Source organism: Diabrotica undecimpunctata, chromosome 1, assembly GCF_040954645.1.
Source record: "Diabrotica undecimpunctata isolate CICGRU chromosome 1, icDiaUnde3, whole genome shotgun sequence".
NCBI lineage: Eukaryota > Metazoa > Arthropoda > Insecta > Coleoptera > Chrysomelidae > Diabrotica > Diabrotica undecimpunctata.
Window position 1 is genome coordinate 27,704,001 of NC_092803.1, and position 15,677 is coordinate 27,719,677.

The 15,677-nt window shown below is 32.9% G+C and overlaps 1 protein-coding gene across 1 annotated transcript; it reads right to left on the bottom strand.

The window, feature by feature from the left end:
- Nucleotides 1-250: 250 nt before the first annotated feature.
- Nucleotides 251-8,075, bottom strand: LOC140438319 (uncharacterized). Its single transcript, XM_072528002.1, has 2 exons — nucleotides 7,911-8,075; nucleotides 251-838 (listed from the first exon to the last, which is right to left on the bottom strand). The coding sequence occupies exons 1-2, from the start codon at nucleotides 8,071-8,073 to the stop codon at nucleotides 252-254; spliced, it is 750 nt and encodes a 249-aa protein (XP_072384103.1). The 5' UTR covers nucleotides 8,074-8,075; the 3' UTR covers nucleotide 251.
- Nucleotides 8,076-15,677: the final 7,602 nt, after the last annotated feature.

Sequence of the window (15,677 nt, forward strand, 5' to 3'; positions counted from 1 at the left end):
AGTTTGTTATTTTGGTGACCATTGCTGTTAGTGTCTTTGTTAACTCAACGCTTTATAAAACCTTTATTATGTTGCTTATTTAGTTTAAGTGATAATGTAAATTACAAATTATTAATTTCTTCTCTTTTCATTCCTTCTTAAGGCCCGATTAAAAAATCTATACCTAGTAACATAATTGGGGAGATAAAAATGGTACTAAAATAAAAAAATATAAATATATTAAAAAATGTATTGATATTATTTTGTTACTTTTAATATGGCCTATGATTTGGATAGGGATTCTCATGCTTGATTTTGATTCTCTTAGTTTTATGTCTATTAATTTGTTCGTGTTTTGAATCGTTATCAAAGTCTTCATGATAATCATCATATTTTCCAACATCATCAACACCTTTTTTTCCGAATCTATTAGCACTATGACTGTGACTATGCTTATCACTTCTGCCATACCCACTATCCTTATTTGCATGCCTATTCTGTGAGTCTACATAACGATTTTTGTGATTGTCCCTGTAAGCATCACCATATAATTTGTGTTCTTTTACATACTCGTCTTTATGGAATCTATTGTTGTATCCTTTGGTTTTATGCCCCTTCTTATGGCCCTTTTTCTCTCCAAACTTTGCTGATTTGTGTCCTTTTTTGCCTTTATATTGTTTTTGAACTTGGCTTATTTTGTCGTGGTCGTTACCATCGGCTTCAGCTGTAGTTTGTTCGGATTTTTGATCGTCTTGGTTAGTATCAGCTTCGTCGCTATCATCTTTTCCATCTAGTGGTAATGTAGTCTTTAGTGGATCGAGCTTTTCCAACGGTTGTATTTGCCTTACATCACCTAAAACTATAAAATATATCGTTAAGCGTTTTATTTTTAAAAATAATATACATATTAAAGCGTATTTGCTTAGTAGTGAAAATAAAATTAATGTTCGCTATAGAATAAAAGAAATTAAACAAAAAATTACTTTTTTTACAATGTTCATAAATTAACTTTATATATTTATATTGTTCTGGAGCTACATATTTTCTTGTGGCATCTCAAAGTAATTACATACAATTTTAATGGGAATAAGCCACAATTAAAGTTTAGCTTAAGTTTATTGACGTTTCAATTTTCACTTCGGAAATCGTTTTCAAAATACAAACAATAATAAATTTTGATTTTTGTTACTTGGTAAGAAATTCTTCTAATAACTTAATTTTATGTGACTCATTTATACATATTATACATTTTAAAGAAGACGACTTTAAAATAATATTGCCATTTGATTACATGAAATCAACTTTAACTTGTGAATATCTGTCAGAAAATAATGTACACAAGAAATGATACAAGGAAAATAACAATACAATACATAAAAGGATTATCAAAAAAAAATAAATTTAATATTTCAATAACATTCAAAACAACAAACACATTGAGATCTATTATATCTAAAACTAAACCTAACAATGAACAACAAAGAACAAAGAATTGCATTTATAAAATACCTTGTGAATGCGATCAGTTTTATTTAGGTGAAACATCAAGGCCATTAAATGTATAGTATAGTAAGTGAACATCAATCTTATATTAAAAATGGAGAATTTGATAGATCTCAAATATGTAAACATGCATGGGAAAATGAACATAGGGTTCAATGGAACGATTCAAGTACAGTTCTAAAAGAAACAGATGGTAAAAACAAACAAATCAAAGAAACGGCTCTAATTCTAGTAAATGAGACCAATTGTGTCGCAAATACCTCGGCAGAATGCATTAGGATCTGGTTACCCATCTTAAAAGAGGAAGTTCATAAAAGGATAATACCACCATTGTAAATCAGTAACATATCTAGGATATATCATTAAGGTTTTTTAAATAACATATACATACAATCAGAATTTGGTGTTTATTGAGAGTAATCTAAATGTATAGACGGGTCTCCACCAAAGGAAAATTGGCAACTTTCGTGTTGTCAACATGCGTTCGTGACAAAAGTTTCCGAAATATGTTAATGTTGCCAACAAAAATTGCAAACAAATGTTGAGAACCTTGTTTCTCTTTTTGGCGGTAACATCAAAGGAATGCGCGTGTTGTCGACATTTTAACGGCTTTGTGGGGACGGTCGCTCAGTTGGAAACATAAGTTGTAAACAGAAACATGTCTGTAGTCATAACGTGGACAAATGAACTTATTGATACCTTAATTGATTTATATCACACCCAAAGTATACTATGGAATCCAAAAGACGTAAATTATAAAAATAAAAATAAGAAAAAACTTGAAATACAAAGAAAAATAAAAAATTTGACGGCACAGTTTTTCAGAGAGAAGAAGAAATTAAAAGAAGAAAATAAATCGGGTTCAGCTACTTCTGATACCACAAAGTGGTTTGCGTACCAACGACTTCTATTTATATCAGACAAAAATGAATCTAAGTTATGCCTTGAAAAGGGATTAAATGAAAAACATGTAAGTATGCAACAATATTGTATTTATTTTACGATTTATAAGCTATGAATAACTACGATTGAAAAAGGATCATACCGTATCATATTCTAGTAATTTAGCAGTTAGTAGAAAGTTAGTTAACTTCTAACTAAAAAAAAATAAAATAACTTCATAAAATTAATATTATTAATGCATTAATTAATTTTCTTGCTGTTTGTTTCGTTACTTTATATAATTTGTTAATAGTCATTTTGTCAAGGAATGTTCCCTTGTTCGGTCATAAAAAACTCTGCAAATTCTTGCCTCACATCTTTCGCAGCACTACTTGATTTCCGAGCTCTCTTATCGAAACTATGGAATGGCATATTATTTTGCATCTCGTTCCTCCAAGCTCCAGAAATAATATTACCACTGTCTTTGTCTTCAGAATCGAAAGTTCCAGGTGGAGTGTAGGTGGTCCTTGATTTTTTTTTCTTAAATAATTATGTAAATAAATACAAGCAGTCACAATTGTCTCCGCTTTCGTTGGTTCAAGTAACATTATTTTTCTGAAAACTCGAAATCGTGCAGATCATATTCCTAACACATTCTCTGATACCCTTCGCGCTCTTGATAGTCTATAATTAAATATTCTTCCCTGTGATCATTTTTCTTGGGTACCTGGATAAGGTTTCATCAAATTTGGTGACAATGGAAAAGCATCGTCACTCAGAAAAACATAAGGAACAGCCATGGCTCTACCAGGAAGCTTTTCATTATTAGGTAGATTAAGTTTACATTCGGACAACATTCTTTTGAACTGGGTATTTTCGTAAACACCACCATCCGATATGCGTCCCTGGCAGCCAACATTCATATACAACACTTCGTAATTTGCATTAGCAATAATAAAAAGCACAATGCTAAAAAACGATTTGTAATTAAAGTAATCGCTTCCACTGTGTTCTGGTGATTGAATCATAATATGTTTTCCGTCCATAACTCCTGTACATTGTGGAAAATTCCATAGATTATTAAACTGTGTTGCCACTACTTTCCACTCTTCAGCAGTTCCAGGCATCTATAAAAAAATATATTTTTAGGATTCTGGGTCGGAAGAAGTTGAGGCAGAAACCTCCCAAAATCAAAATCTGTTACCAAATGAGGGAAATACAAGTAATACAATAGTCCCACCATCATCGGATTCAGAACCACCGAATTCACAACCAGGTCCGTCGACAGCGCCTTGTATTGGGAAAAAAACTAAATGTTCAAAAAGGAAGGTTTCAACTGGTGACCAAAGGCAAGAGGAAGCTTACAACGTATTGAAAGAACTTCAAGCTAAGAAAAATCGCCATAAATACAGTGCCTTTGGGGAGCATGTTGCAATGAAAATGGAAGCTTTAAAATCAAGTTATGCTCAAAATGTGGTGGAGCATGAAATATCAAATATTTTGTTTCAAGCAAGTATCGGAAAATATGACTATCCTGCTACTGGACATTCTGGACAAATGACTCCAATTTCAACACATTCATCAAGTTCCAGTTTTCCCATACATCCACCTCTTTCATCACCAGATGACACATCATCACTCACATCACACAACAAACAACTACTATCACCACAATATGTATCATCCCCTTCACCACAATACATACCACAAGTGACAGAATCTCAAACAGTACCTGAACTACGCTCGTCACAATATGCATTACCATCTTCATCACAATACATCCCACAACAAACACAGGATATACCACTCACAGATTCACAAACAGAACAGGAAACAAGTTTGGCTGCATCTAGTATTCTGCTGGAAGCTCTAAATACTGCTAATATATTAGACTAATAATGTGTACCCCATGATGTTTCATATGATTTGCATTAAAATAGTTTCTTAAATAAAAACTTTCTAAATGCGTTTTCAGTTATTTTTGGAAACGAATCGAACCTGACCCCAGGGAACAAAAATTGAATATTTTACCAAACTTGCTCTGCTAAAGAAACCGACAAAAATATTTATAATAATAGAATACACTTACTTTTATTTGATCGCCAAGAACTTAACATATTGCTATACATACTTCTGGTACAATTTTTGAAATAGCTTGCTTTGAAATCCTAAATAAATGCATTAATGAAGTGTAGGAATCTCCGGTAGCCAAAAATCTTAAAGTAATTAGTAGGCGTTCGGTAGGTGTGATGGCTTTTCTAAAATTAGTGTCATTTTTTGTAATTTTTGGTCCAACAAGATTGAGCAACCACTCAAAATCGGAATCAGTCATACGGAGAAAGTTTCTTATTTGTCCGTCTTCAATACGTCCTGCTAACAAATCATCTTTTCTCAAAGCATTTATTAACTCAATTCCTCCATGTGTGTTTCTTCCTATGAGGCTTGGTCGTACCCAATATTTATGTTTTCGTTTCTTTTTTTTACTCAAAATAATAAATGATGCAGCTGCTAAGATAATATTGTCATCAATCGACCCCATTTTGTCAACACAATAGTCTTGATGGCGACTGCCAGTTGCCAACTAACATGTTTCCTAAATTATTGTTGACAACTTTATGTTTAGATGTGGACAACGATAAAAAACAAAAGTTGGTGACTTCGGAAGAGTTGCAAACACAAAAGTTGCCAACTTTTCAGTGGATACGCGCCTTAAGATCAAATACTTACCATGTCGGGATAGTATGCTATGATACGAATCACATGCTATGATTTTTTCTGACGGATATTCTCAAGTTAAAGTTGAGTTCATGTAACCGAATGAAGTATCTTACAAAGGTATTATATATCTTTATATAGATAAATGCATTGCACTTTTTGTTGATAGTCGGGTCCTCATTGTAGTTACCAATTTTCACAAATTTTCTCATATCTCCAAGAATATGCTTTTGGAGTTTTCCGTTTTTTGCTCTTCTTTTCATTTATATGAACAAACTGTTTACAAACTTACAGCATCTATACACCAATAATAATTGTTCGTTTGTTTTGTCATATACGCATTTGTTTATATACACCATGCATTTTAGCCTTAGTTTCTGGAAGGCCAGAACATGCTGTAAAAGTTTGTAAACAGCGAAACCGGTAGCCCATTCTCTTTTACCAACTTTAATAAAAACCTATAACAAATTATAAATAGAAGACTTTTTTCTCTAACATTCATTAAAAAAAATCTTTATATGTTATCTTTACCAATGAAAAAACGATATCAATATATTAAAATAAATGACACACCGGTAACTACTGCAAATTTTGCTAAATACCTGAAATAATATGTGCTAAAAGGTTCATATAAAGAAGAAGAAACAAAAACTTAATTTCAAATTCAGAAAATTTTATTGGATGCTGAAAACAAATTTTAAACTGTCCATCGATAATAAACTATTGATCTATAACCAACTATTTAGACTAGTATGGATATATGGCGTGCAGCTCTAAGGATGCTTTAATAAGAGCAACAATAAAGCAATAAAGAGATTTTAAAACAAAGTGTTGAATAACAGATGATATGACGATATGTTGAATGATAACCAGATTTGCTAGTAGAAATGAATAACGCCTGCATCCTTCAACATGAGAATGTCGACCAATCCAACTCCTGGACAAAGTGTATCTAGAAAGAAGACTCAAGAAAATTCTTCGAATTATTTAGGTGAAGAACAGTGAGTGTGAAAGCAGAGCACATGCAATGTTTGTTGTAACCTACAAATTTAAGATATTTTTCAGTTTTTTAATACTTGCAAAAGTATAAAGACATGGAATTCGACGATATCAGAATCTTTGATAGTATTAACCAACCGTCAATATTTGTTGTTCTTCCCCACGGTTTGTAGACTTACTACGGTTGCCTCTTCCGACCGGGGTGAGGATGCTTGAGTTACATCACCAGAGTACACAAGAATACAAAACCCATTTATTATCACAGTTTGTTCGTGGTAATTATCTTTCAGTTTATTATTTGCTTTATTATTTTATCGTTTCTTAAATATCTCAGTTTACTTTATATTTTCGTATTTGAAATTTTGGTGTTGTTTTCTATAAAAACTTATTTTGAATTATCGAAGAAACGTTATTTATTGTAGTTGTACATCGTACCTATTGTCTTCGTATCTTTTTATAAGGTAGATTAAAACTTTAAAATTTCATTGTGTATTAACGTAATAATAATGTTGATGAAATTTTAGAATGCCAGGCACAGGTTGTAGTGTGAAGGAAAGATATTAAAAAAATGGAAAAAATAGTTATGTAATTTGGTAATTCATTCAGTAGTTAATCCAGTATTGATTTTTAGTGTAAAATGGAGATTGAAGTCCTAGATTTACGTAAATCCTGCATTAACATTGGATAAACGTTAACAACTAGTTCTGATTAATTTTAAGTACCAAACTGCCTACATATCAACAGTTTTCCATAATTAGGTATTATAATCCACTATAAATCTTTATTTCATAACTATCTTTACTATTTTCTACACATCAAAGACATAAAAACGACAATTAACAATGTTACAGTCTGTCCCAAACCCTTCTTTCAGTGCGTCACTAATTTTGACATAATATAGGATTTTAAGAATGTCGAGAATTATTGCATGTCATTTTAGTTAAATTTGACAGTTGCAGGATCGTAATCCGTCTTTTTCTAATTGAAAATAATTTAATAATTTTAATATTAGTATTTGTTCTTTCTCGATATATCTCGGCATATTTAAAATATTTTTATGACAATAAATACAAAATTAAATTTTCACTGTAAAATGTCTGATAATACTAACCTGGAATGACAATTATTTTATCAGTTGACGTTGTGAAAGTACTGTCAAGATGGAGACCTTCTGCGTCAAATTATATTTATGCGCATCATGGATTGGATATCTATTTAGCGTATTCTAAACTCCAACCAATTATACACCCGTAAGTAGAATTAGCTTTACGATAAATAATTTTCTAAGTTCTATGTATAATAACCACATATTCACGTTTTTTTCTGTCTCTTCTAGCTTAATGTGTTAGAGAGAATTCGATCAACTATGACGCACTGAAAGAAGGGTTTGGGACGAACTATACGATTCAAATTACTGTACTCTCGTGACGTAATTTCGTGCTTAATGTTCATTGGTTAGTCGGAAGAGGCAACCGTAGTAAGTCTACGAACCGTGGTTCTTCCCCATAAGTCATTGACGTATTTGTCATTTAACTATTTAAAATTTGGCATGTGCCTACTATATTAGAATTCAGAAATATGGTTTTAACTTTTGTTTACAAACAAATATTCACAATACGGATCACTCTAACCTTTCTAAAAATTTATTTTTTACCTTTTAAACCAAAGGATTGAATAAAAGTATTACAAAATGTTTAATTTTGATTGAAAACTCTTAACCACTATCTCTCAGTAATATCACATTTAGGTTTATATCACGTTTACCTATATTAAAATTTTAAGTGTTGGCAGTCATGTGTAGAAACAACGTCTATTTGAATATATGTACTTACCTTCTTCGACAAAAGCTTGTGCAACGAGCTGATCGGCACTGGGCAATGGCTCTACTCTCGATCCATTCAAATTATCGACTCCTACAGCGAAAGGAAAAGGTAATCGTCCAGCTGAACTTAATTTTGAAAAAACTATCACAGTGAAGATCGTATAAACGATCATTTTATACTAACTTGAAAATATACTACAAAAGGCTCTTTTATAACATTTGTTTTCGTTTACTTTCTAACGGAAGATCTAAAAAAGACCAAATCGGAATGAGATCATTCTTCGGCTTTTTGGTTGACTGATTGTAGTAGTTTTTTTAATCTATTTAATTTTGGTTTATTATACTATTCTAGAAATGAGGATAATTTATTATTATGTAATTTGTTCTCATAAGAAATTACAAGTATAGTATTTTTTTATTTATTAATAAACCCATATAAACCGTTAGCGGTCGACCTTATTACTTTATATTTATTACACACAACCAAACTTATATCTAATTATCTGATATTTCTTATTATTTTAATCGAATTTAAAAAACCAACCTACGAAGTCAAGAATATTTATTTTAAAGGAATTTAATCAACAATACTTAAAAATTTCAGAAACCCATAAATTCTTAAATAATAAAGTTGAAATTATTTGTTTTGACACGTTCGCGACGACGTGTACCACCGGTGGTACATGTACATGCCTAACTTTTCATTCAGCCGCTTGTGACCACCGGTGGTACACGGTACCTTTCTATTTCTTAACTCTTTAAGACCTTACAGTTAATATATATCCTGTTTATATTACGTACACACTTAAAGTATAGTTTTAAACATATCGGTTTGCCGTCGTTTTGGATATCATAATTTATATAATCACAAATATTGGCCAAAAAACTGCAGTAAAAATGGTTTTTATTAAAATTAAAACACCATAATATAGCATAGATATTGTACAAAACTTAAGATAATTTAAACATTATACAAAACTAGGTGAGTTTGCGAATTTCATTAAAGCAAGGAAGGCACATAGTTGGTCTAGCCACACATGTATCGCAGTACGTACAAACTCTTTTTGTTTTTGTTCGGGCTACTTTTGATCCTTGTGTATCTTGAATTTTCTTAAAACATGAAAAGCAGCGTCTTCTTGTTTGCCCAGCACAACCTTCATATTTTTGTATCTTATGCTTTACCAAAGATAATTTTGGTTTTTTTCATTGGAACAATATCTGGTTCACTAGGACTTTCTGTAACTTTACTTTGTAATAGTCCTTCAATAATTTTTTCGCGAATAGATAACATATTGCATGTTTTAGGATTATTACCATAATTATTAAAAAGAACCCACGTATTTACTATGCATGTGCCAAGACAAATTTCGAAAAACGCTTTCTTGTACCACTTAATGCTTTTTCTTAACAGGGTATACTATGAAGACACTTGATCGGACAAGTCTACAACTTTTTTTGCCTTATTACACGCGATAACCTCAGGTGGTTTTAGAATGTCTTCACTTTTTCTATTTTTTTTCCTGTCGGTTGGAGGTTAACTGTATGGCTGGAAACTGTACTAATCGTTAATACAGGACGTTTGTGTATCCATTTGGCAACTCTTATGCCCTCATCATTTTGTTTTCCATATATTTGCCCTTTCTTTAATTTTTTTTGACATACAGTTTTGAGATTTTTTTTGTTAGATCTAAGAGTTCCGCAAAAACATATGTTTTACTCAGAAGAAGTCTTTTTACATAAATTTACACTAGTATAATAATTATCAATATATAGTGTCCATCCTTATAGGAACATAGCAATATACAAAAGCCCCTCAAGTAATCCCATGCAAATATTGTAGGAATGTCCAAAATCATTGTCAGGTATATTTGAACCACTTTTACCTGCCTATATGTTTATGTTACATGTATAACCTTCGACAATAACCTAACCAGACAAAAAATCGTTACAAATGCAAAAAATACTACGACACCCACGACTTCACATTGTGTCCACCGGTGGTACACGACGGTTTTTCTTGAAGAATGTACAAGTGGTACATAAAAAAAATAGCTTTTAAGTAGAAAAATATGGTTTTAAACATATGAAAAATATATTGATAATAGTCAAAATACGGATTGTTAGTTAAAATATATATATATATTTATATATATATATATATATATATATATATATATATATATATATATATATATATATATATATATAAATACGGCTGAGAGGAAAATCTCGGAATCCTGCGTCGTCGCGAACGTATTAAAGTCAATATCATACAAGATTTCAATGTACAAGGAATATTGTTTAAATTGTTTTTATTTATTTATGTTTTTTTATTAGTCGGTATTACTAACCCTAGGCCTTATGTTGTCATCGAATACCATAGTCGGTGGACTAGTACGCATTTCGATGCGCATCGCCCCGCCTCGAATTTTCCCATTGGCTCTTGACCTGGAAATCCCTATTTATCGCTCGAACAGCGCATATAAATATTGGCGATTTTCAGGTCAGCCAGGTCAGTCCCTCACGGGCTCTCCGAGAGCTTAGTGCTCTCGGGGCTCTGCTTCCTGCATTTATTTTCTATACTCTGTGGCTGAGAATTGTTTCAACTTAACTTGGTGTTTTATTTCGACGAAGAAATTGTCATGTAAGAAATATCTTGCCTTTTTCAAGGCAAGACACCGAAAATAAATATTTTCCAAGTCCATAACCCGAAAATGGACTTAAGTAGAGGAGCTCTCGACTGCGATATTCGAAGCCCTCTACAGAGCACCCGGAGATAACAGAAGGTGGTTAGACCCATATTTGTTCCCCCGAGGTTACAATGTAAGCCCCAATTTGCGTGGAAATGCTCCTAAACAAATTGTCAATATTTTATTGTGGTAGGTTATTTCCTTTCTTCAAGAGCAGCTTGTACTAGCTGTACGATATTTTGTGAATTATGCCGGCGAGGTCTAATTCTTTTTTTAAGCATATCCCACAAATGCTCTATAGAGTTAAGGTCGGGTAAGCAAGCAGGCCACTACAGAATAAGGATATCTTCTGCTTCAAGGAAGTCTGTTGTGATTCTGCTGGTATGTCTGTCGAGATGCATTATCATGCACGAAAATTGATTTTTTTTCCACTGCACTTTTTCAGAGTCTAACTACAGATTTTAGAAGCAAATCAACATATCTACGAGATATTAAAGTTGGTTGAATGGAAAGTAAAGAAGTTTTTTCGCCGACTATATTATTTTTCCAGAACAAAACACTTCCTCCTTTATGTCTGTGAACAGATCTGACTGTTTCCGTTCTTGCTTGTCTTCCTCGCCATCTAAGTATTCGAATTCATCAATTATATGATTTTACACAAATCCTGGTTTTGTCTGAAAATAGCTTATTTTGTCAATTTCCAATGTTCCAGTTTTGGTATTGAAGACACCAATTTAGGCGATCAACCTGCCTGCCTGACTGGTTAACTCGGGAACTCGTGTCTACTGCTATAAAGTCTTTGGGCACAAAGTCTTCTTCTTATCGTTTCAACTGAAACACTTACACATGTACTTTCCAAAAGCTGTTTTTGGAGTTGCGGGTGAGAAAGTGTTAAATCTCTTCTAGCTACTTGGATAATAAAACGATCGTAGCAAGCCTTTGTTACTTTATGGCGACTTTATCTTTGTCTATTCTTAAGCGTTCCTAACTCCTGATACCTAGCATTGGTTCTTACCACAACGACCTGTGTTACGCCTATCGCTGCAGCTATGTCCCTCTGAGATATTCCTTGCTCCACAAAAAAAATAATCTTTACCGTTTGCAAATCCGTTAACCCCACATAAGGCATATTTTCGTTTTTGAAAGCGAAAGTTAGTTTATTTATTTTCGTTCAATTTACACCTAAAAGAAATATTCTATATCTTACCGGGCTGTGTTATCTGATGGTTTTATTGGTTAGTTTATTTTTAATAAAAACCTTTATTCTTCTCAACAATAAGTTTTTTCAAAAGAAATAAATATTGGTTTCCAATGCATGCTGATTCCGTATAAGTTTGGTTGTGTGTACATACAACAATAGAAATATATTTCATCTAATTGGAAATTAAATATCCCATTGAGTTAAACCACACCTAGAAAAAACTCCCTATTTAGCGTTTCAGCTTTCAGATACATTCAACTATTTCGAAAATACATTTTTTATTATACTAAATTCCTTATTTTGTAGAAAACTAATTTTTCACATAGCTAATAATTATCATCTCATTTCTTTTACGTATGGTATTGCTGTAGGTATGGAAGCATTTGCCATACTTATTTTAGAATCATTTTGTTGTCTTTGTTTATATAATGAAAAGACTTCTACGTTTTCGTATACACTTATAACAAATCAAAAAATAGAAAAATTAAAGTATTTTTGAAGAGCTATGAGCTATGAGCTAAGAGCTATTTATTCTTTAAAGCTATGCTACAATAGAACAATAATATAAATAACTAATTTTTATTTTACAATGATTCACTTACGTCAAATATATAAGTAAGTACCACTACTACTTGGTAACAAAATTACAGAAAAAGCTAGTTATATTTATTTTTTCTTTGTCATTGAAAAACAAAAAAGGTCTGTACACTGGCCTTCACAAAAAAACGAATGAAAAAATTTTTAGTTATGGTAGGGGTGTCAGAACCCAATCATTGATTGGAGTTGAAGCTCATTATATCTGCTGCTTTAACTTCCCTTCTCTGGGAAAATCCATGGGTCTGGAGGTGGATTGAAAAGATTTGAAAGATGATAACTGTGTTAGGAAAAATGGTTTTGAAGAGGAGCCAGAGATGGAGGAAGTCATCTCTACAAGATATATAAAGAAGATGTTGGGAACGTGGAAGAAAGTTGTAGAGTTCGTGGATAAAAATCACCCTGAAAAAGTTGCAACTGGTCGTGCATCGAAGTTGTTCAATGAAACTTATCTAACTTATTTCCGCAATACCCTGAAAGAGAGGAAGAAACAAACCTACTTGGACAGTTTTTTTAAACCATCGGCAGGAGAAAATAAGCAAAGCGTGACGAAAATTAATCGCTCGACGGTAAAAATTTCGATATCTTTTGATCAGAGTGTCTTATAGACAAAAATCAAAATACGTTTTAAAGGAAAATAGTGCAGCGTTGATATGCAATTTTTATTTTGTTAAAAACAAAGGACGTCCTCGAATACGATAAGTATCGTGTCTGTATCTGTATCTGTATCATTAGAGTAGGGAGGGCGAGTTAAGTCCCACAGCACTTACGCTACAATTGACCCATTGTGCATCCTCCCAGGGAGCTGTCGCCCTTAGCTCATTGTCCATCCTGCCATTTCTAGGAAGGTGGACAAGTCACCAGGAGACATCTCCCTTATGTGGGCAGGAGTTTGCCAGAACTCGCCGAACGCGTACTTTTGTATTAACGATAACTCCGGATATTCACATAGGAAATGCTCTATAATTTTGTCTTCTCGTTCACACTTCCTACATAGAGGTGCTAGCCCGTGTGTGGAGGTGTTTGCTTAGTTGACAATCACCAGTTAAAAGACCAACTGTCAAGCGTAGGTTTTTCCTGGTCATTACCAAGTACTTTTCTTAGTCCAACTTACATCTTTGAATTTGGCAACATGTCCTGCCCAGTTTTATTTCAGCGTTGTAATTCTTTTAACTGCATTGGTAACAGTTTTTCTCCTAACTATTTTATGTAAAACGTTGGATAGGACATGTAGAAAGAATGGAAGAAGGCGAAATATCAAACAAAATATTCAAACAGATCCAGTAGGAAAAAGAACAAGAGGAAGACTGAAGCTGAGATACTTAGAACAAATAGAAAATGATATACTAACCTTAAAAATAAAAAACTGGAGAAAAAAGCACGAAACAGATCAGAATGGAGAAGAATTCTGGAGCAGGCCAAGACCCAAAAAGGGTTGTCGAGCCAGTGATGATGATGATGATTTGATGTAAAACTGTGTCTCTGAGGAATATATTCAATATTAACCTATCCATTGCTCTATGCCACTTGTATTTTATTGATTACTTTTCTGGTAAGGGTCAATGTTTTTGTTCTATACGTTAGAACTGGAAGCACTTACACAGAACTTCTGAAGCCACGTTCTTAAAGCATTCCTTAAAATTCTCGATCAGAGAATACACAAAAGATGTGAAGAGGTTAGTGGATAATCGCAGTTTGGTTTTAAGGGTGGGTTAGGTACCAGGAAGGCACTATTTTGTATCCAACTACTAATAAAAAAAGTGCTACAATCACAGAAAAGATGTATTCCTTTGTTCGATAATGCACGCCATAGTCTTCTTACGTCCATTCTACATAGCACAGGTGTCGACGAAAAAGACATTCAGATCATTAAATCCTCTATTAGAATCACAGGTATAGACTTAAATCAATTAATTTTTATCCACGAAGCATGTACAAATACGCAAAGGTTTTAAACAGTTATGTATATTGTTACCAATGCTGTTGAACATATATGTTGAACAAGTATTTAAAATTGGTCTAGAAAACATAGTGATTAACAATCTTCGATACACCAACGACACAGCTTATCTAGCAGATAAGATAGAAAATCTGCAAGCGCTGCTTGTTATAAGTATCAATCATACAGGAAAGGATTATAGCTTAAAAATTAATATCCAAAAGAGTAAATTTATAATCATTAGCAGGCAGCAATACGAGCAAGCACACCTTCTCAAAAACAATCGACAAATTGAAAGAGTTGAAAATTTTAAGTATCTTGGATCCACTTTATCAAGCAAGTAGGATTGCGATAAGGAAATTTAAAAAAAAGAGGTATGGATAAGGCAGTTTTTGTTAAATTCAAGAAATATCATTCGGTCAAAGGTACCTTCAAATCTTTGACTTTGTGTGGTTATTTGCTATGTGTGACCAGTGTTACTGTATGGTGCAGAGTCGTGATCTTCTTCTTCTTCTTGTTGTGCATATCCGTTCTAATAAATCATGGCATTTGAATAGTTTGGCCATTTTTTAAAATTCAGTTCTTGCTTTCTCTATCCTACAGTTTATTTCTAGATAATGGTCCCAATTTTCATTGACGTTCGTACCAAGGTAGGTGTATGTTTTTACTCTTTCTATTGGTTGCCCATTCACACATTTCAATTTGCTGTTTTTTCTTAGAGATCATCATACATTTTGTTTTCTTAATGTTCAGTGAAACTCCATATCTCTGACTTACTTCTGTGATTCTATTCATTAACTCCTCAAGGGGTTTATAACTGTCAGCGAAAACCACCGTGTCATCCGCGTATCTGATGTTATTGATACATTCTATTTTAATTCGAATTCCGGCTTCAAGACGCTCTACTGCTTCTTGAAAGATTTCCTTAGAGTACATGTTAAACAGCAAGGATGAGAGTATATATCCCTCTAGGACCCCACTCTCGTTTGATTTTGATATCATCGGAATCTCCTGAATCTCTACGGATAGACGATGTTTAATTCCAGTCCAAAGATTGCTAATAATTCTCAACTAACAGGTGTTTATTCCAATATTTGTTAATATCTTCATCAGCTTGTCGTGTTTTACTGTATTGAACGCACATCTCTACATCGTTGAAATAACACTTTTATGCTAAATAGAGCCTTTCTCGTACCCACTGCACGGCGTGGTCAATAAAGTAAAATCATTAAATAATAAAATTGAAGCATGCGAAATGTGGATTTTGAGAGTATATCCTAAAATATCGAGGACGGATCAAGTTACCAATGAGTAGATGTTACGACGGGCTAGAGTAAGCCAAGAACTGTTGAG